At 36.4% G+C, this 20,914-nt stretch overlaps 1 protein-coding gene across 4 annotated transcripts in view; it reads right to left on the reverse strand.

The window, feature by feature from the left end:
- The window catches only part of OPA1 (OPA1 mitochondrial dynamin like GTPase), a 49,326-nt gene that overhangs the window by 11,373 nt on the left and 17,039 nt on the right, over positions 1–20,914 (reverse strand). For all 4 annotated transcript variants that reach the window (XM_014256172.2, XM_014256170.2, XM_014256171.2 and 1 more), the window contains 20 exons: positions 20,524–20,610; positions 19,545–19,658; positions 19,101–19,181; positions 18,625–18,699; positions 18,221–18,292; positions 17,982–18,081; positions 17,319–17,449; positions 16,718–16,790; positions 16,554–16,626; positions 15,682–15,797; positions 15,053–15,117; positions 14,388–14,464; positions 13,991–14,156; positions 13,323–13,475; positions 12,616–12,724; positions 11,893–11,972; positions 10,642–10,782; positions 9,192–9,308; positions 7,826–7,919; positions 7,402–7,512 (listed from right to left, as the gene is read on the reverse strand). In XM_014256172.2, coding sequence (XP_014111647.1) covers positions 7,402–7,512; positions 7,826–7,919; positions 9,192–9,308; positions 10,642–10,782; positions 11,893–11,972; positions 12,616–12,724; positions 13,323–13,475; positions 13,991–14,156; positions 14,388–14,464; positions 15,053–15,117; positions 15,682–15,797; positions 16,554–16,626; positions 16,718–16,790; positions 17,319–17,449; positions 17,982–18,081; positions 18,221–18,292; positions 18,625–18,699; positions 19,101–19,181; positions 19,545–19,658; positions 20,524–20,610 — 2,035 coding nt within the window. The remainder of the gene's footprint in view (positions 1–7,401; positions 7,513–7,825; positions 7,920–9,191; positions 9,309–10,641; positions 10,783–11,892; positions 11,973–12,615; positions 12,725–13,322; positions 13,476–13,990; positions 14,157–14,387; positions 14,465–15,052; positions 15,118–15,681; positions 15,798–16,553; positions 16,627–16,717; positions 16,791–17,318; positions 17,450–17,981; positions 18,082–18,220; positions 18,293–18,624; positions 18,700–19,100; positions 19,182–19,544; positions 19,659–20,523; positions 20,611–20,914) is intronic.

The following is a 20,914-nucleotide window of genomic DNA, read 5'->3' on the forward strand; positions in this document are numbered from 1 at the left end:
AGCCCACACTTTGTGACTGATTGGGATTTGGGCAGAAATGAATATGCTCTAAATGACAAGCAGTCTCTGATAAGATACAGGCTATAGTAACATCCTCAGGGAAGCTGCTGGCAGGGGACTGTGAAGATAGCAGCTACCCTGCACATGCTTAGCAGAAGTTGGAAATCTGTTTGGTGATTCCCAGAGGGAAATGGCTGCTCTGTGTCTGTCTGGGCAGATGGCCACACCATCTTCCTGGTGTCATATTTTGACAGCCCAGGATGAGATGAGTGAGTGCTCCTCACTGCTATGACCAGGTTAAAGGAGAATGAGATAAAAGCAAGACTGCTGACACCTCTGGAATTGTCTTACAACTACAAAGCAACCATATTTTTACTTAAGCAGCTTCTAAAACTCCAATATTTAGGCACTGTGGAAGAAATAAGAGCACAAAATAACCATAATTCTTCAGTTTCTAATAAAATTACTCCTCCATTTGCATTTCATAAGATGCTTTCCTCTTTCCTATATCTGTGTTTGGGCAGCAGGGATGACATTTGGGTACTACCTTAGTATCTTGAAAACCACACCTTTTTTCAGTATCTTGTAAACACTGGCTCTGTTTTAAGGACTACTAACCACTGCCTTTTGAGCTGTTTTGTCTGCCTCTAGTTTCTAGGGGAAAATGACTTATGATCTGCTTATTTGAGAGATCTTTCCCCCTACAGCTGAGCTTTGCCCCTCTGAAACACTGTGACCTTTTAAAAAGAAGTTAAAGCTCATAATAGAAGAGCAAATGGAAGCAAACACTTTAGAAAGCCAAGTCAAAGCCTGATTTTAAGGAGCACATTTAATCAACAATGTCATGAAGGATAGAGGTCAAATCAAAGCACGATTGGCAGTCATCTGAAGGAACTGAAATTTAATTAGGCTACAGTAATGACCACAGTACAGGATTACTTTCACACAACATTTTTGTTCTGCAGCTAACAGCAATGAAAGAAAAAATGTATCCATATGCAAAGTACTCTTCACAGATTTTATCCCAAACTTTGCATAAATGCATAACAAAAAAAGGGGACTCACTTGGATTCAAACCATTCTGTTACACAGAACAGACACAACAGAACCCACTTAGCAAATCACAGGAACTTCAGGTCCTGAGTCAGCAACTTGCATATGGAAGTGCCAACCTTAGCCTTCTAACTCCATTAAAATGGCAAGTTTATTATATGCCTATATGATATTAAACCATTAATGCTCCAAGCTGGCAAATGGCTTACATTAAACAAGAGAAAAAGTAAATAAAAAATTTAATGCTGTGACTTCAAAGCAATGACTTTAGATATAAAACTTGAAAGTATTTTACTGTAATTCTGGTTTGTTTAGTTTTTATATGTTTAAGTCTTTACAAGAAAATAACTAAGTTCTGAAAACTATTACATTTCATAGCTTACAAACGTATGACAGAATTCAAACAAATGGACCTAAGCTGTATTTTCTTCATGTGAGGGCTTACTCCTCAAATGTTTCAAAAAAGCTTTTGTGCAGAATGAAGTCTCAGCTAGCCCACGACACCTGTACAGGTGTCAGCATTACTGACAAATGAACTTGGAGGCTGATCCATTCACATTCATACCTAGCAATTTCAGGATCAAGTTTCCATAGGCATTCCCACATCCTGCCAATGACTCTCCCATGCACATGGTTTTACTTATAATTTGGTGAAGAACTGGGTTCTCTTTTCCAACTTGTGAGGACACAGGATATTGGACGAATAGTATGCTGACCTAGGAAAGATTCTATGTTTGGTTTATCCTACAGCTTTGCAACATTCATCATTTTGCTGTCCAAAAGGACTAAAAGGAGAAGAAATAAATGAAGATAGGACATATGTATTTCTTTTGGGTCTGTGAGATTTCAACTGCTGAAGTCATGGCAAAACTCCTGCTGCCTTGCCTGAAGGCTGGATTCACCTGAAGCATTCAACACCTAAGTGCACCCTCTAGCATGCTTTAGATGCTACTGCAATAGGGAGAGATGGCAGTTAGCTTTAAGATAAGACACTGGAAGATCCACTTCCTTCTGAAATGATTCAAGGATTCAGTTCCTAACAGTTTTTTCTTAATAAAGCTTACTGAACTAGTACTTTCCATGCAGTTGCTAACCAGAAAAGTGCAGCTGAGAAAAAAAAAAAATGACCATCCTTTCCAAACTTCGTAAATTACACGTCATACAAACAAACCAGAAAACCCTGAGGGGAAGTGGAAAACAAGAGGGACAAGGACAGGCAAGTGCATCTTCTTCCTCCTGGAGGCGGGAGGGGAGCCCCGATAGGAGCAGTGTCCCCTCGGCGGCCGCTCAGCGCCACCGCGCGCTCGGCACCGGCACCGGCGGAGCTCGGCGGCTGCTCTGGCCCCGTGCACGAACTCAACATTTTCAACAATTACCATCTTACAAACAGTCTACGGAAAGGTAACATTCATCCACACGCTATCAGGTATTTCTGCTGAAATTACTAATCTGGCATTTCTGTTAAAAATAATAACAGCAGAAAATACATTATTCATGGTGAAATTGAAGTCTTTCATCTATGTATTATTTTCTTTAAAAAAAAAAGTATTGCCCAATACTGAAGAACATAATTCAGATACAGTTCTAGGGATGATGTGATTTCAAATAATTGTCTTTTATAAATAACCAACCAGGCTGGAATTTTAAAATACATGTAACATTTAAAACTTTCAGTACCTTCCGAGGCAGTGTTCAATATCATTCACTTTGGAAAGTTTAACGCAAATACAGGAAAAAACAATAAGAACTTGCAAATACTGCAAAAGATCACTGATAAAATTAAAAGATATATATTGACTCATCCAATTCCAAAGGTACTGTAGAAATAAAGGGTAATTAATATCTAAAAAACAAGAGCAAGTGGAAAGATTTGTGTAGAGCTGCACACGCTTGTGTGTAACAGCTGCAGGAATTTGAAGGGACTGAGTTGCCACCATTAGATTTTCCCTCCAGCCTGAAGCAGTGCCTTAAAGCCTGCAATACAAACAGGGCAGTCTTGCCAAGAGGCTTTTCTGTGAAATTCTCCTTTTAAAATATTAATGTTTACCATTATACTTTTAGCTCCTTCTATTCCATTTCACTTCTTATAGAATACAGAATATTTAAGATACTGATATAGCTAAGCAAATACTTAGTTGTGGGGAATACAAATTTCAAATCAAAGTACTTTGTCCTTCAGCCATGAGCAAAATCAAGACGCAGGTGCCAAATGTAAAGTAAATGTAATTCCTCTGATTTCTGGTGAAACTGTCCAAGTCAGGGCTGTGTTCCTGAAATGCCAGACAACTTTGGTGAAGAACTTCCAATAAAAATAATGCCCCAGGGTTGTGAGGTAGCTTGTGAACAACTGCATTAAAAGAGGATGCTGAATAAACCTACCGTACCCAGTTAGACATGTAAGAGACAGACAGCAAATTACTTGTTTCTGAATCTTCATAATAAAAATCCAAGAAACATATCTCAACTGCACCTACAGTTTTAAAACATGACAAGAAAATGAAAATATCATGGCTGTTACTCTTCACACAAGAACTTGGGAGTTGTAGCAGATAGACCACTGCAGCATCAGCTCACTGTTCAGTAACAGCCAAAAGAGGAAGCAGACTACAAGAAATTACTATAAAAACACCAGAATAAAATGCAGACAGCATCATAACACAAGTGTATAAATCCACAATGTAGATACATTTCCAGTATTTTGTGCAAGGTCTGCTCTTTCACCTCAAAAAAGCTTTAGTGGAACTAAGAAAGAGGAAAAGATTGGCACTGCTGACAGAAACCAGGAAACAATGTCCATGCAAAGAGCAACTACACCATGAGAACTTTTCAAGTCAGAAAAAAGAACATCAAGTGCAGGTAGCATACATGTCTGTGAAGTCATGAATGGCAAAAAATGAATAGAAAAAGATTACTGAATGTTTTTCACAGTGCAAGAACTAAGGAGAACCAAATGAAACTGGCAGGTGGCTCAGAAACAAACAAAAGTAAGTACTTTTTCTCACAATGTGTGGTTGAACCCTGGAACTAATTGCCACAGGATGTTGCAGATGCCAAAGTTTACATGAGTTCAAAAAGCAATTAGAGAAATTCACAAGAGGAAAAAAAAATCCATGAATGCCTATTAATCACAAAGATATTACCTCAGGATTAGGAAATCTTGGAACCACAGATTGTGGGCTGCTGTGAGAGCATAACACGCAAGTAGTACTGTATGCTTATGCTGTTCCCATGCCTGCTCACTGCCAGGGTCAGGACACTGGGATACATCAACCACAGGTGTATCTTTCAGCACAAGCATTCTTATAGAGTGAGTGCATTTTAGGACAGTTTTGAAGTCAATTTTCCCTATTCAGCTATACATGTTCTCCTCTGTCCCTTTTTGCATTTTATAAACCTTTCTTCTAAAAATCCCAACCCCAGAACTTCTTTATTTCCATAAACTAAGTAACCATTCACTGGTACAAGTATCATGACAATACTTACCTTAAGGAGTACATTTACATTACATTTAAAGCATATTTCTGAAGAAAAAGCAACCTTCAGTACATTAAAAAATTAATAATTTATTTCAGAGATCTGTTTACACTCTTTAAAACACCTAGAATACAACTTGAGGTATGAACAGTGAGAAGCAGCAAGATTCAGGCATAAATGTCATATAAGGAATATTCTTATATAGGATTAAAGTACCATTCAAGGCTGTAGAACACAGACACCAAAACCTGCTCAAGTAAGTTTTGAGTCCTCTGTGAGCTCTCATCATGAGACTCGGTAACCCATGTTAGTAATAGCCATTAACCAATATCCTGAATAAACAATAAAACATTTTAAGTGCTTCAGCATTAAAAGACTGATATAACAGCAGTGAGACAGTGTTCCCATACAATCAGCATCAAGAGGAGGCAACCCAACCTCAGGTATATAAATAATTTACATTTGCAAGTAGAGTTTCTAATCAGGAAGTGAATCCCAGCCCCATATTTACAAATTTAGACTGGAAATTAGAAGTCTATTTGTAACCACCAGAAGAATGACATCCTGGAACATGTTTTCAGTGTCAATAGGGAGCCCCAATAAGTAACTGATGTGAAGATAGAGCTCAAGGTATTTGAATCAGCTGGGTTATATAAACACAGCTGCATGGAATAGAGAGACTGGACTTTGTGATTCAGGAGATCCCTTCCTAATTGAAATACCAATACTTTATGAATATATGTCACAGCAGTCAGGATTTTTTCCTTTAGGAGAGTCCTGAACTTTACTAAGTGCTACAAGAAGGAAATTATAGCCATCTGAGAGTTCAATGCTCTATGCTATCAAAATCTGTCTCAGGGGTATAAAAAAAACTTCTGCACCATAGAAAAGCATTCTATTCACCAAGGAAAAGGCAAAGAAACTCCCTTTTTTGTCATATTCCCATAAAAAATCACTCAGTAATAAAAGCATGCAGATCTGAGTACAGAGCTGAGCAGTGGTAGTTTTAAAATCTTCCCACAGGTACAATAAAGCAGAACATGTCATCATACATTGTTTTGTACTGAATAACAATTATTTCTTTGGAATAATATGTGTGGGATCTGTGACCTCCTGAATTTAAAGAAATACAGTGCAGTGACATGTTTTTGCTAATTTATGTTTTATGTTATGTTTTTGCTAATGTTTTGTAATTTATGAAATGCAAACTACACACTTGAAGCATTCATACCAGCACACTGACACCTCAGGTTATGAACACACACAGGTCTAGTCTTAGTTTACAAAATAATGACCTCAGCTGCCACTGCTTTGAAATGGGAGCCTATTACTGAGACTGGGGAAAAGCAAAGTTGACAATGCAAAAATTCTAAGTCAATTTCAGTGCAAAATAAAGACATGTTAATTTAAACATCATGGGCATGTCAGAGTTTTTAAATATTGATTTAAAACATGGAATACTTGAGGATAAATCAAAATCACCCAGGGTCACTCTATAACAGTTTTTATGCAGGAAAAAAACCAAAAAAATCAGCATCCAGCATCAAAGCAATAATGCAAGCAGCACTGCTTGAGAAATAGAACTTCCTCAATAAAGGTCTGCATCCTACTATGCAGTTACCATTTATTCTACCTCAACATACACAGAGAGGAGGAGAACCTCTTATGCTGTAAAACACATTCTACCTACTCTACAAGAATGTTTACATAAAGGTTGATATAGGATTTCAAAAGCAACACAGGATATTTGGAGAAAAATATGTACCTATCATGAAAATTATACAGTCATAGCACCTGTTTCAGAGATCAGTCAAAAAAACCTAGGCAATTTGCCCTAGATCACCAAAACTCCTACTCACAATTGCAAAATATTACATTTTCTAAAGGACAACAAATACAGTTCACTGGGATTTCAATAACAATACTCCCAATAAGATAGTATTTTCAGTGTAGCCAAACCAGCACTAGTAAAAATGAATCCTTAGATTTTGAGTTTACTGTAAGTAAAACATTTACTTTATATTACATTTTGGATGTTGCAGGCTCTGTCCCACTGAATATAAGAACTGGATATAAGAACTTTCCTAATTACTTTGCTAATTAAAAGAAGAAACACTGATCACAATATTCATTTATTCTAAATTAAATATCCCAAGTAATATTTTAAGACAAAAATTAGTTTCTACATCAAACACAAAACAGAAGTCTAAGAAGGATGGTCACCTGTGATATGAACATGCAGATATTTATGTAACTACAGGAACTTCATTTATCACTAGCTTTTTTTTTCCTTTTCCCTTTTGCACAGCACTGTTTTTTCCCTTCACAGACCAGGTGCACAGCTGGGGTTTAAGTGGCAGTCTCACAGAATGGCAGAACGCTGCCAAAAAAACAATGGTATGTGTGCAAGACAAGGTCCATCAGCTAAAAGTCAGTCTAAACCCTACTGGATGTGCAGGCAGACAACAGGAGACAACCTCAACCTGGACCTGTCACTTTAAAAACATTCCTGTTTAAAAGCTTATTATATTAATCATAAAACCCTAATGGTTTTTGAGCACTTTTGAGTTACCCAAAGCATTACACAACTGTAATCCCTCTGGAAGGGGAATCTCCCTTTAAATATTACTCTGTTTTAACTACATTTTTTCAATATATTTATATAAGTGAAGTTACATCTAGTGTAAATTATATTATCACACTATACTACCCATGCCCACCTTAGAATCAGTAAGATCTGACCATATTTAAAAAAGATCTGTATGATAAATGCCAGCACATGAACAACCCACATCACACTGAATATTCTCAACAACAGTGGTCAGAATTTGCTTTATTTCAAGCTCTTCCAAAACACATAGACTGGGTACTTACTGAGATCCTCTGCAAGCTGGACTCTCTTGCCAGTTAGGAGCATCACCTTTTTCTCACTGTCTTCAGCAAAATCTTCAAGCACTTCCTTTACATTCTTCTCCAAGCGCCTTACTGTAAAAAACCAAAACAACAAAGCAACCAGAAAAAAGTGAGTGGCAACACTTTTGCAACTCCAATGACCTAAGGAAAAAAATTTGGGAAGGTCTGTTGGAAACACAATATATTACCATACTTAATAATCTGATAGGAGAAACGGCAAACTTCTGAACACAAAAACCCCTTCTTTTCTTAAGAATGGAAATTCTTTGAGAAAGATTTTTAAATTTCAAAGGGTTATTTCCCCTCCAAGCAAAATTAGTATTGGATGACTTTTTTAGGAGGAGTTAATTTTTGATTTCAAACCCTTCCACTGACTGAGCCTTACCTTCAGTGTTAGTGAGCTGCTGCCTCAGTGTATTTGCTGTAATTGCCAGCATTCGCTGTATTCGCCAGAAGAGGACAATGTCATTACATTCGAGCTGGAACGACAGAACTTGGGGTGTCAGACCTCTGATGTCCACTGAACATCCTACACACACAAGAATCTCTTCTGACACTTTTAGTAGCAACTGTAACCTTGTGTATATATAACCAGACCTTGCACAAAAATCCCACAGAATTACTGGTGTAGGTAACAAGGAAACACATGAAAAATACTTCACAAGAACCCCACTGGCCTTATTTAATGGACTGCATCACCTTCGCATCTGCTATTTTCAACAGAAAGAGCTGTACCATGGGAAATCATGGAAAAACAATTTGCACAAACTTTATGCAGGCTGGGGAGAGTAACCTAATGCCCACTGGAACACCACTGATCATAGCAAATACACTGAGAGACAACAGCTGAGCTCTGGGCTGTGCCTCCCTGCACGACAAATGCTTCTGAAGAAGGGCCGGGCTAAGGGCTGCATTTGTTAATAACAGACAAGACAGTTTCTACACCTGCAAGGATGGCAGGAGGGAGCATTAGGTTCACATTAGGACACCTTAAAAAAGACAGGAATATGACTAGGAGTTTAAGTGTCATGAAGAGGCAACTCTCCATATGTGATCTCATTCTCTCTTATCTCTTACAGGCAAAGGTATTTCTAAAGTAACAAAGATTTCTGGCTTCCTGGCTCATTAAGAGAAAAACAAAGTGAGGAGCTCTACCTTTCCAGTAATTTCTCTTTGATTTAAAATATAATGGTAAGAAAACAGCATATTCTTTGTGTCACTTGATGCAAACCATCATTTATTGCACAAGCTTGGGTTCACAAAATTGGAAAGTTTTTTTATAAAGATCTATTTGGAAACTCCATAGCTGTTCCTTTTTTTTTCCCATTGATCACACATGGTTCTAAGCATTAACTATAAACATTTACTGACCACAGTTTTCCTATAAATCCATAGGGATGTTTTCTGAATTTTTCAGTGTAAGTGAAGTAAATAACAATCAATGGGAAAGCAGGAGAAATGGCTATTCACCACGCATCAACAGCTGTACACTACTGGTTTTAACCTTACATTTTCAATACACGTTGATCAGAAACAGATGTTTAGGTCATGGCTGATACCTAGTGGTCATTTTACGTAATTACCACCAGGATGGCATTTTATCCATTACAAGCCTCGTGCAAAACGTATCTGAGATCACCAGCTATCTGGTCAAGCTACTTTGAAGTATTTTTAGATTTTTTTTTCAACTGAAATAGAAATATTAAGACAAAACACCAGTGTAGATTAAGAACATCTGATCCTCAATTTACCTCTGAGTCCACAAAATGCCTCTGATAATAATAGAAGCCTCTTCGACATAGATTGCAGTGGTTCAAAGCAGATTTCAGGAAGTATCTTCTATAAATTTGATGCCACGTGTCTTTAATCTAGGAAAAGAGTATTTAAATTTGACTAAATAAATAAATACGTGCACTCACTATTGTGCTTAGATTAATGATTGCATTTAATTTTAAAATGTAACTGCAAATTCCACTGTTGCTATCATGTAACATATGTCTAAATATTTCTTAGCAATTTGTCTGCAACTGGGATTTGATTAATGTGTTAGTTACACTTGGCAAACACTACAGATGACTTGTCAATTAAAAAAAACCTACTCTTCCATGCACATAACTGAATGCTTAAAAATACAGTCTGCAGCCAAAACACGTTTAAATTATATACTACAAAACATTCCTTACATTAACACTAAGAACACATTTTTGAGTTGTACCCATTAATTTACCAATTAAACCAGATTAAAGCTTAGAGAAATATTTAATGGGTCTTACGTAAACAAACATTTATAACTTTCCTTGATTAGGCTTATTATGTTTCAATTCTTCAAAATTAAATATGTGTATCAAGATGCCTCCCTGGAAAACCCATAAAACATTATTAAGAAAGTCAGTTGCTTAGCTAGGAAAAAACTTCAATTGGCACTCGATCCTCCTCATCCTCTGTATGAGGATCACTACTGTGACTTTTATAAAAAATGGTAAGTGCTGTACAGGAAAGGAGTAGCAGATACTACAAAAACTCTTCTTTCTAGAAGAAGTGCATGTATTAATGGCAGAAAAGTAGCCAAGTTAGTGCAGAAAATAAATCACTGCTATAGGAAATCTACATCTATTACTTACTAATGTCTGAATTCTCATTTATTTAAAATCTCACATTTAATTAGATAAAAGTTCTAATTTCACTTAAGGGCCTTGCACTGCAATGAGATATGTAACTTTACAGAACATTTCAAATGTACAGTACAATCCCTTGGGACACTCTAAAAAAATCATGCCTTTTTCTAAGTATTTTTTAAAAAAAATTCTCTCTCTTCATTGTACCAATGTACTGCAAGCTTCACATACAACCACACTGAAAGCTTTAGAATATGCAGTATGTTTTTACTGTAACTTGCTCACAAAGGCCTTGATTACATCTGAACAATAATTTCTAACAAGCTTTGTTACAATGTAGGCAAGAAAATCTGCTCAGCAGATTCTGATTCCAATCTAAATTGACAGATTCCAAAGTGCTGTACAGCCTTTGTCTGCCAGCCAACAGAAGTGTGTGAATTGCGTGCAAGCAGTCACTTAGTGATTCATTTGGAAACATCTGCATTACAAACTCAGTATTCAGATGGAGTCTTTTCCTTGCCATCTAGAAAACAGTCAAGTGTTCACAGGGGGCTTCCATGTGTCTTGTTACAATTCTGCATCTCACCAGACATGGATCCACTGCTACTCCTCTTGCTTCCAGATTCTTTCTGACAGTCGTCACTTCATCATTTGCCAGATAAGCTGGATGATCTTCATTGCACTTGATTAATTTCTCCAATTCATTTTTTGTTTCATTACGAATATTCTAGGATGGGAATGATTAGTTGGAATTTATTTCTAGAGACTCAGAGGTCATCAGCATCTCCTCAATAAACACTTTATTTGCTTAATAAGCAAGGGCAGAAAAAAACTTCTGACACTATTAGCCATTACTTTAAGTTACTTCAAAAGGAATTTATGCAGACACATCAAATATAGTGTTTTTAATGGATAATTCACTGTCAATTTTTTTTTCCTTTTCATTATACACAGAAATGCAGAACAAGAATAGAAGGGTGGAAAAAAAAGTGTTAGCCTCCTTTCCCCAAAATGAGTAACTGCTAGCAGATTCACATTAATATACCACTTGTGACACTGATGAGAATTCTAATTTTTGCCTATTAGCTAGTAGGAATTCTTCATGGATTCATACCTTTAAGCTGCTGTTCATAAAAGTGAATTAATATAGGCTGAAGTCACTACCTTGCTCCAATAGCTGGCTGCATATAACCAACTCTGAAACCATTACTTCCTGCCCTATAATTTTAAATTCTGCTTACTTCTTCAAAGAATGAATCAGTTTGAGAAACAACTAGAAAAAGTAATATAAAAAGCCCATCATCACTGGCCATCGAACAAAAGGAGCAATTTAAATTCAAAAGAAATTTCCAAAAGCTATGAGCAAATGAGAGGAGATGTTATGATGAATATGGCAAATCAGAAGATATAACTGTGATTACAATGGGAGTGATAATGCTGTCACATACTAATTAAATCCAAATACAGCATGACAGGAAACTGCATGTGACTTCTGTTTAGAAGGCAGGCATAAAAAGCATAGAAGAAAATAGTCCAGTTTCCACCCATTTCCTGTGATTTCCTTCTACTGCAAGAAGTTCAATACATAGGTCAATGGCATAATAGCAAAGATGTAATTCAGCTGAAAAATGGAAAATAGTTAACAAGTCACTCTGTAGATGGAGCATGGAAAAAGTATACTGAATTCTCTATACTATTTAAAACAACAACAAGTGAGGGTTTTTGTAGTTATCTAAATAGTGTGAAGAGAATTGGTAGTTTTGAAAATTTACTGAGTAGTAATCAAAGTTTTCTAAAGACAGCAAACTATAAATTTTTTGTAATTTTTTCCTTTTACCTGTTCTTTGGTGCGGCCTACCCAGTACAACCATCTTTTTTTCCAGTTTGGACCCACCATATCTTCAATAACAGATTCAGCTGAAAAAGGAGATATAATATTAACTATCAAACAAAATATATGCTACCAGCCAAATTTATACTTTCAAAATTAAGTACGTGAACAAGAATGAACATTTTATGTTGAAGAGCATAAAATACACCACACTAAGTCAGGTGTCTTTCACTTCAAGCAATGGTTGATGCATTATACTGAGACTTAAAAATTACTTCCAACCAGTAGATACTTCAAGAAGTATATAAAAAACTCAGCATCCCTCTACTGTGACCACCCTCCTTGTACCATGGTTCCAAATCACGCATTAAAAAACCTCAAATCTTACCTTGGCTGCAACTTGCATCAAAACTGATTATGCTAGAAACCATGAACAGATGAACTATTTTCCCTGAATTTATCCTGTTCTCCTACATGAGCATTTAGACCATTTTTTGACTCTATAGATCTCTACTGCTTCTTATTCAGTTGCCACATTTTAAGAGCAAGAGCATGAGAGCTTTTGAGGCTGTATTTTATTCAGTATTTCTATCAGTATCAGTACCATTGCAAGCAGTCACCACTGTGTCAGCTGGGCTGATACAAAAGCTGCACTTGAACAAAGTGAACTAGATTAAGACTGGCTCAGATTAGAAAGGGAAGAAGAGTGGAATACATAACATCACTCACTGTCTTTGAGCCGACTTTGGAGCGTCTCTTCCATGAAATGAATGGCTGCATCCCACTGCTGTTTATCAGATATCGACCGATCTTCTAAAGCATTGTGCTGGATCACCCGCTGCAATACAGAATGTCACTTTAGCATGCAGTACATCATTTCCTCAGGATTTAATTAACAACCCATTTCTAGTATTCTTTTCATTTTTTAATGGCTGCTAAAACAGATTATATTGGGCACGCACAAGATATTCAAGAGGCACTTTTTTTCAAAGCACTGCAAAAATTATTTGTGTGCCTCTCACTCTTCTACAGCCTGCATAAATAATGAAAAAAAATAGAGCAAAAGATAGGAAATCCCTCTGGATTACAGAATCTCTAAAGATGGAAATGAAATGATGTTATTTTATATAGCTACACTGAATAGAACAAATAAGCTGATGCCAAACAATTCTTGCCAGGCTGTGCTTCTGCAGACAGTGGGTTATGGAGGACATTCATGAACAAACCAAAACAGTTTGATTAGATACTATTTAGGGCAGCAACTAATAAAAGATAATAATGAAATTAACTGAGAAACACTGAATTAAAACATTATATAGAAAAGGTGAGATGGACAACAACAATCATTTTATGATTACAGCAGAAGAATGAAAAATATAATGATTATTCAACTCTAATAAAAACATTTAAAGGTAAAAAAACCCACTACATTATACCAGGCTATCCTCTGCTCTTTCATTCCATTTATGTCGCTTAATAGTTTCTTCTTTGACAGCTTGCTTCAGTTTATCAAAGATATCATCGTGCTCTTTTCCCTTTTTTTCTGTCATGAAACGGGAAAATTCTTCTTGCAAAGTCTCCCATGCCACCTGGAAAGTTAGCAAACAATTCCTCCTGAAATGGACCATTACACTATACATCAGCTGATAAAGGCACATTTATTACAATTCTCCCAGATACAAAAATCTGGAGATTTTCCAAAAAAAAACATGCTAGCATAAATCACCGACTTTTCCTTTGCTGTCTTATCCATTGCTAATAAAAACAACACTAAATTTTGCTTCACTTCACATTGTAGCAAGCAGAATTCTGTTAAATTTGCCTAAATCTAATAAATGTGAATACACCTACTTGAGGGGTTGGGTTTGTTAACCTTGAAAAAATAGGTTCAAGTTTTTTTCTTTAATAGGCAAAATTCACTAGATGAGCAAAATACGTCTCTGCTCTGTATGGTTCTGGGATGTCAAGATCCTGCCAGCAAGCTAGTAAAAAGAACTGCAGTCAGACATTCACCCATCGCCTTACTTCTCTGGAGTTATGCTTTCATTCTAAATTTTAATTAAGTTTCAATTTGTTTTTTTTATTTAAATAACTAAACTCTCACCTCTACTGCTTTATTAGGCAGTTGCTTGTCAGTCCACTGCTTCAGTTTGATGTCCACAGTGGTGTTAAATGTCCCTGAGTTTGCAGTCTGTGCTGCTGGTAGGTATATGTTCTCAATCACATGAGTAGATACCCTTTCCCACAAAGTTTTCTCAAGCATCTCCTCCCTAAAATGAAAGTTGTAACACATGTGATGGTTTGCAGTACACAAGTGATTAATAGGTGTGCATTCAATTTCTTAAGAACACAGAAAACAAGACTACAGATCACAGGAATATAATACATTGTCCAAGAAAAACAGTTTCTTATATTTGAGAATGTTGTTTACTAGAACTCTGTTTTAAAGGCAAACTTCTCCTAGTAAATTATTTTTTAAAAAAAAAAAAAATTTACCATACCAGTGCTTTGGTGTGACCTGTGTCAAACTTATGACTTCATCAAGAATCTCATTCTTTGCTTTCTCAAACAGTTCATTCTGTGCAAAAGGAAATAGTAAGATTAAGCATAGTTTGATCATGTTTCCATATAAAAGGTAAAAAAAACCCAAAACCTTTTTCTTAAGGCCTTTAAGCCTCAAATGATACCTCCTGGTCATGTTCTGAACAATGTGTGTGCATATCATCAGCTACCCTGGTTTACCATACATCTTCCCCCCACATCTCTTGCATGCCTTTGTCCAGGCATGGCATTTCCATATTCAGGATCTCTGTAAAAGACTTAGAAAATGAGATCCCTATTGTTTTGTTACTCTGTCTATCTGAAAGACCAGGGAATATAACTTCTCATTGCCAGTTCTATCATGATCACAAAGAAACACTGACCTATCCCTGGGGTCAGCTAACTGTATATTAGAAGAGCGAAGGACTTAAGTGCTGAAGTATCCCAATTTTGAAGAACAGTATTTCCTTCCTGTACAGTAATTTACACTGTCTTAACATTTTGAAATGTCAGTACTTTATGTTAACTTTAAGAAACCTTTACAAATTAAATTAAAAGGCATACATTTTAATTCATAATCTTCAACCCTTTGTAGCACACCAATGAAAGCAGTAGTGTAATTTACCCTGTCAAGCTCTCGCAACCGGGGGTAATTGTTCTTCCATTCTGTCTCAAGATTGAAACGTGTGGCTGCAAAAATCAGAAATAGGGCCTTATTTTTTAAATTGTCTATATGCACTTCATGACTACCTTAAAAGTTTAGCAGGTCTTAAAATTGCCACAAATCTTGCTTATGGAAAATTATCCAAGAACTTTAAATGTGTCCGCATATGAGCAGAATTTTTTTTCTGTCTATGCCAAGATACTCTGTCTACAAATTGCAGAACTCATGCATTAAAAAAGTGGAGTCATTCAGCCCTGGCTAACCAGATGGCACCTTTATACAGGAAGCCATTTTAAACATCTTAATCCACGGGAAGAACTGTGTTTTGCCCACAAAAACACCCCAACTTGATTTTTGTTCTTCATACTTATGTACTCCTTTGTATTTTAGAGCAAGTGGTACTTTGCAAAATAAATTACTTCTTTAGTTTTTTTCTAGAAATTACCTGGGGCAACTATCAATTAATGGGAAATGCTGATCATATAAAATGTATGAAACAATTGCCCAAGCATGCTGGCAGAACAGTATTATATGCACATAGAAGAAACAACTAAGTTGCTATTTCCCTTGCTTTTTGAAAACCTGTTTACCTTTAAAAGCATCTGCTTGCTGCTCCACAGACTCTCTCACCATTTTCCAAAAGCAGTCTGACACAGCAAGACTTAAGTTCTTGGTTGTAACCTGATGTGCTTTCAGCATACTTGTCCTGTAAAGAAAGATAGCTAAAGGAAGTTCTCTGCATACCCATGCTTTTGGGCTGCCATTTTCTCCTCTCTAGAATAAAGCCCTGCTTCTCAGAGAAGAAAATAACATGTAACTGTGTACTTAAACCAAATTCCAGTCTCTTAACCTAAAATACTCAATGTAGATCATTACCAAAGCAATGGGGGAAAGCCCCAAAACAAAACACAGGAACAAAAAACTCCACCCTAAATAAGTTTTTATTCTAGAGGTTGCAGAGTGCAATATTAGCCTCAAAGATTATGTACTGTACTTTCCTGAGAAATACCAGCCTGTGAAATCAAAACACTCAGTGAGCTTCCCTCAGAACATAGAAACTAACCCTTTGAATACAACATGGTCACACCAAGACAACTGATGTTTAGAGGCACTAAAACTTATTTTGCAGCTGGATTCACTTCTCTCAGCTCTAAATGCTTAGACATAAGCTGAAACTTAGTTCTCGTAGAGCCAATGGAGAGACACACAAAACTTGGAAGAGTGGCCCAGAACTGCAGTGGAATCAACTGCTGGCCTGAAGATGCCCATCTGTCTTCACTGACTTACAGCAAACAGTAGGAAACCAGGATAAATTGGTATCACCTCAACATGGTATTTAATTTAAACATACTAAATCTCAATTACTGTTTGCACATTGCAATCCTTTTAAATTCAACAATACTGAAGCCAGCATTTACCAATACAGGCTCATTTTAATAGAAAGAATAAAATAACAACATACTTTAACAACTTTGAATTTTGAAAAAAATCCTCTTCATATTCTTTAATAGATTCAATGCTTTCACTGCTGTTTCCTGCAAAAAGAAAAGAGTGCTGCAACAGTTCCATTTAGACAACCTTCTGGGCTACCAAGGACAAAATAAGCAGAGCTAGAGCTCTCTTTACCTTTTCCAGTAACAACTGCAAAATAACCTAAAGCCTTCATTGGGAAGAGTTTGCCTTCAATAATTTGCTGGATCTATGAAAATAAAGGATTAAAAAAAATTATTAACTTTGCAGAGACATTCTTCAGCACAGTTTTAAGGCCAGATCTAGTCATATCTATGCATAGACTATAGCAGCATGCAGTTTGTCACAGGACTATGATTTCTACTCAGATTGAAAACAAAACATCTGAAAAAAATAAAGGCATAAATATAATAAGGCATAACATAGCAGAACACAAAATACAACAAAAATGCCTGTCCTAGAATATCCTTAAGCCTTTTTGGGAAATGGAATGTGCTCAGGTCACATGCATGAAAGGAATCAGTATTATATCAAGCTGAGACTGAAGTCACATAGCTGATCACATTTTGCTAAAAGCAAAACCTGAGAGAGATTAAAACAACAACCGTGCAAAAAAATCATCATACTGAATACAGAAATAAGCACTCAAAACCATCTAGAACAGGTAGGAGAGGTCCAGTATCTCTGACAGCATTTCAAGTATTTTACCATATATGACTTCAGCCAGCACAATGTGAGAAAAAGAGGTTGAACTCACCCTGTTTGGACTAGCCACATTTTTCTCTGCAAGATCAACCTTAGTCAACACAAATATTGTCCTTTTTCCTTGGGGATCCATTTGGCTGACTAAGTCTGTGACAATACTGCGTTCTGCATCCACTGACCCATCTAAAATAAATACAAAGTTTATTTTAGGGACTATGTAATCTAACACACCACACTGAAAACACAGTAGCCATCAAGTAAGTTTCATGTTACAAATTTAACCCAGTAAAATTAGACTTATGTTCCATTTTTGGATACACATAGTGGAAAAATTGCTTTGATCCCAGAATCAAAACAAATCAGTTTGTTGTAGTTTTGTAAGTTTTGAACAAGTACCAGCTTACTCAAAATATTCAGCATTATATTATATTCAGTATTATTGTATGCTACCTCCAAAAAACACTTCCGTGGAAAACCTGAATTTTATTATCACCACCATTTTTCTTTAATGCTAAAAAAACTCTTAGCAAAATGTTGCTTTTTGCCACAGATTTTGCACAGCTTCCCTTAATTTATAAACAGATATTCCACAGCATGCTGTTTTGTACACTACACAAATTATCACAAAAGGAAAAATACCATTACAACAGATTCTAGAGTAACGTAAGACCCATGATTAAAAACAGAAATGGATAATTGTTTAGACTCTTAGTACCTTGAATACAGAGGATGATGGCATTAGGATTCTGCATGTAGGCCTTGCTGATGCTAAAGATAGTTTCCTTTGTATCTGGAGCCATACCCGATGTCACAGTCTTTAATAAGCATATGGAGATAAATATTTAAAGAAAACAAAGGAAAAAAACATGCTAAATAACCCCCAACAGTTAATGTTCTCACCAATAACATTATCTCATTTACATGTCTTCATTTTTAAAATTATTGCATACTTACACTAATGACTCCAGGTAAATCAACCAATACCATTCTCTGCAAACCAGGACCTTTCACACTTAAGGAGATGGTCTGTGAAATAATATTGAAATTAGAGATTTATACGCCACCTACTTTGAATGTAGTTACACAGACAAACACACACACATAAAACTATATGAACACATATTTACACACATGTTTTAATCAGCAACAACCTGTCATTTTAAATAGGAAGGACAACTTTTAATGCAAGTAATTGTTGTATAAAACTGATTTTATCCAAATTTTAGTCCAAATACACTTTGTATACTACAAAATACAAAGCATATGCAAACTGGATTCACCACAGTCTCCCAGTTGAAGAATACTTCCAAAACATATACACATACAGATATTTGCCATTAATATTTGACAAGTCTTACCTCAGTACTAACAGTGCAGCCTTCTTTCACACTATTTCTCATTCTGATTTCTATTTCATTTCTCAAAGCTGCAAGCTGTTACAAGAAAAGCAAAATATCAAACACAAAACTCTATAACTGTGATAGAAGAACAATTACCTTCACAGAAAAACACTTTTAGTTAGGGATGAAGATCTCAGTTTATAAGTATTATTTTGAATGCATGTTTAGTAAGTCTGGTAAATGGAGAGGGCACTAAATGATAGATTACTCACAGATCCCTTCATGCTTCAAAAAGTGTCTTGGCACAAGGAGCTCTCTACATTTTATCCACTTCAGTGCCAGCCAAAGGGATAATTTAATAACTAATACAATGTGTTGCCTCACTAAACATCTTTCACTCTAATTGAACAGGGGCTAAGAGATCACAGAGACACAAAATTATTCAGAGAATCAACAGAAGTCTCATTAACTTCCAGTCACTTTATTATACTTACATCCTCCTCTTTGGTCAGATCAAACTCCCGAGAGCTGTCTTTGAATAAAGCCACATGGTGGGGACCTTCACTAAGGGTTACCTAAATGTTAAAAGCTTTAATGAGAAAGTATAGCAAATCTAACACAGAGAAACATGAGAAGTACATGGTATATGTACACTTCCCTCTGTAGAAACACAATTATACATAATACTTATTTAGCACAAAATTACTAAATGGTACTGCTACTGCTTAGACAGTACACATGGATCATATACAGACCTGCAGAGCTTTTGTCATTGGCTGAAACAACTCCCTTGCTTAAAGGCCATTTTATAAACCTCTGTACATGTGTGCTTCAGTCAATGTCATGATCAGAGGAAAACAATACAATGATACAACAAAAATACCATTGTTGAGTATGAGAACAATCACAAATGCTGATTCAGAGATGATGCTTCTTACCTTGACAGGGGAACGTGTCATCATCTCCCCAGATCCTCGAGGGAATATGCGGGCCTGGGCGATCATTTCTAACACACTGGTTTTTCCTGCACTTTGGTCTCCAACCACTACCACCTTAAGTGAAAGTTTAAACAGCCATTGGCTTTTGGAAGGACATTTTGGAAGTACAGACATCAGCCGACTAGGAAGACATACATCTGAACACCATATGAACACCAGCTGTATTCTGCTTGATAATAAATGCATTGGTTTAAAGACAGAATCTTCTAAGAAATACTAACTTGCAGTCAAGCAAAAAAATTGACTTGTGCTAAAGACAGCACAATCCACAAAGCACCCTGCCAGGGCATCTAATGAAAAGAGAGAGGGCTTGTTGCTCTTGTGGCAGGCAGCTCTTCTCTTGTACAAAATCCTTTCAAGCAGGCAAAACACTACTCATCTGGTAGATGCCGCTTCTGCCTGGTAAGAGCGAAATCCCCAATTTCTCCATCTTAGCAGCTTCCTATATGCTACAGGTGGTTTAGAAAGCAGCGAGCATTCCTGGCTCTCTCCTACACCAGCTAACAGTCAGGCTAACCCCTTCCCAAATCCACCCCCAACAGTAGCACTGCTGTGGGGAGATGGGCAGGGCATCTTACTTTCTCAGCTCCACTCACATGCAGTGGGAAACAGCAACCACTTCGCAAAGCTGAGGAGGATGGGGTGCATGGACTGAAACCATTTAAAATGAAAAGCTGAGCACAGCAGCTCAACTGAATCTTGACAGGATTTATCTAAGAGCCAAAACAGGCTTAGCTTGGTTAACTGTTATTTTCAAAATTATTGCTTTTAAAATGAAAGACATGTCTTAAGCAAAAAGGTGAGTTACAAGAAAATAGCATAGCACTAACTCTGGATTATTCTGGAATATAATTAAATGCTTTATTTACTTGTAAAACTGCTGTTTCAGTAAAAATAATTGAATTTGTTATTCACTTACTCGAGGTAGGTGATCTTGAGTGTTATAACTGGCATCATAATCAGACAGGATGTCAAGTACTTCGGAATACATATCAATCAAGGACTTCTACAAAAAGAAAATAAAGAGAGAAAACACAGCCAAATAAGAGAACAAAGGTTTCGGACTACTTCTGTAAACTTATCTAAAAATGTTTTTACTTTCTCCTGATGGTTTGAAACCACAGCTATCTATACTGCAGCACAGACCTTTTTTCTATGAAATACAATACCAAGTAAAGTCACTCCTTGACTCTGGTGGATGAAGAAGGAAAATGGGAGCTCCTATGTACAGCATAAGAGAACAACTGAGTGCAAACTTCACAGCTTTCAAGTCAAGCTAAATTTGAGATTCTTCCATTAAACATCTAGAC

The sequence above is a fragment of the Pseudopodoces humilis genome, chromosome 11 (genome assembly GCF_049639895.1).
Source record: "Pseudopodoces humilis isolate 2021_Gansu_Grassland_sample_001 chromosome 11, ASM4963989v1, whole genome shotgun sequence".
Classification (NCBI taxonomy): Eukaryota; Metazoa; Chordata; class Aves; order Passeriformes; family Paridae; genus Pseudopodoces; species Pseudopodoces humilis.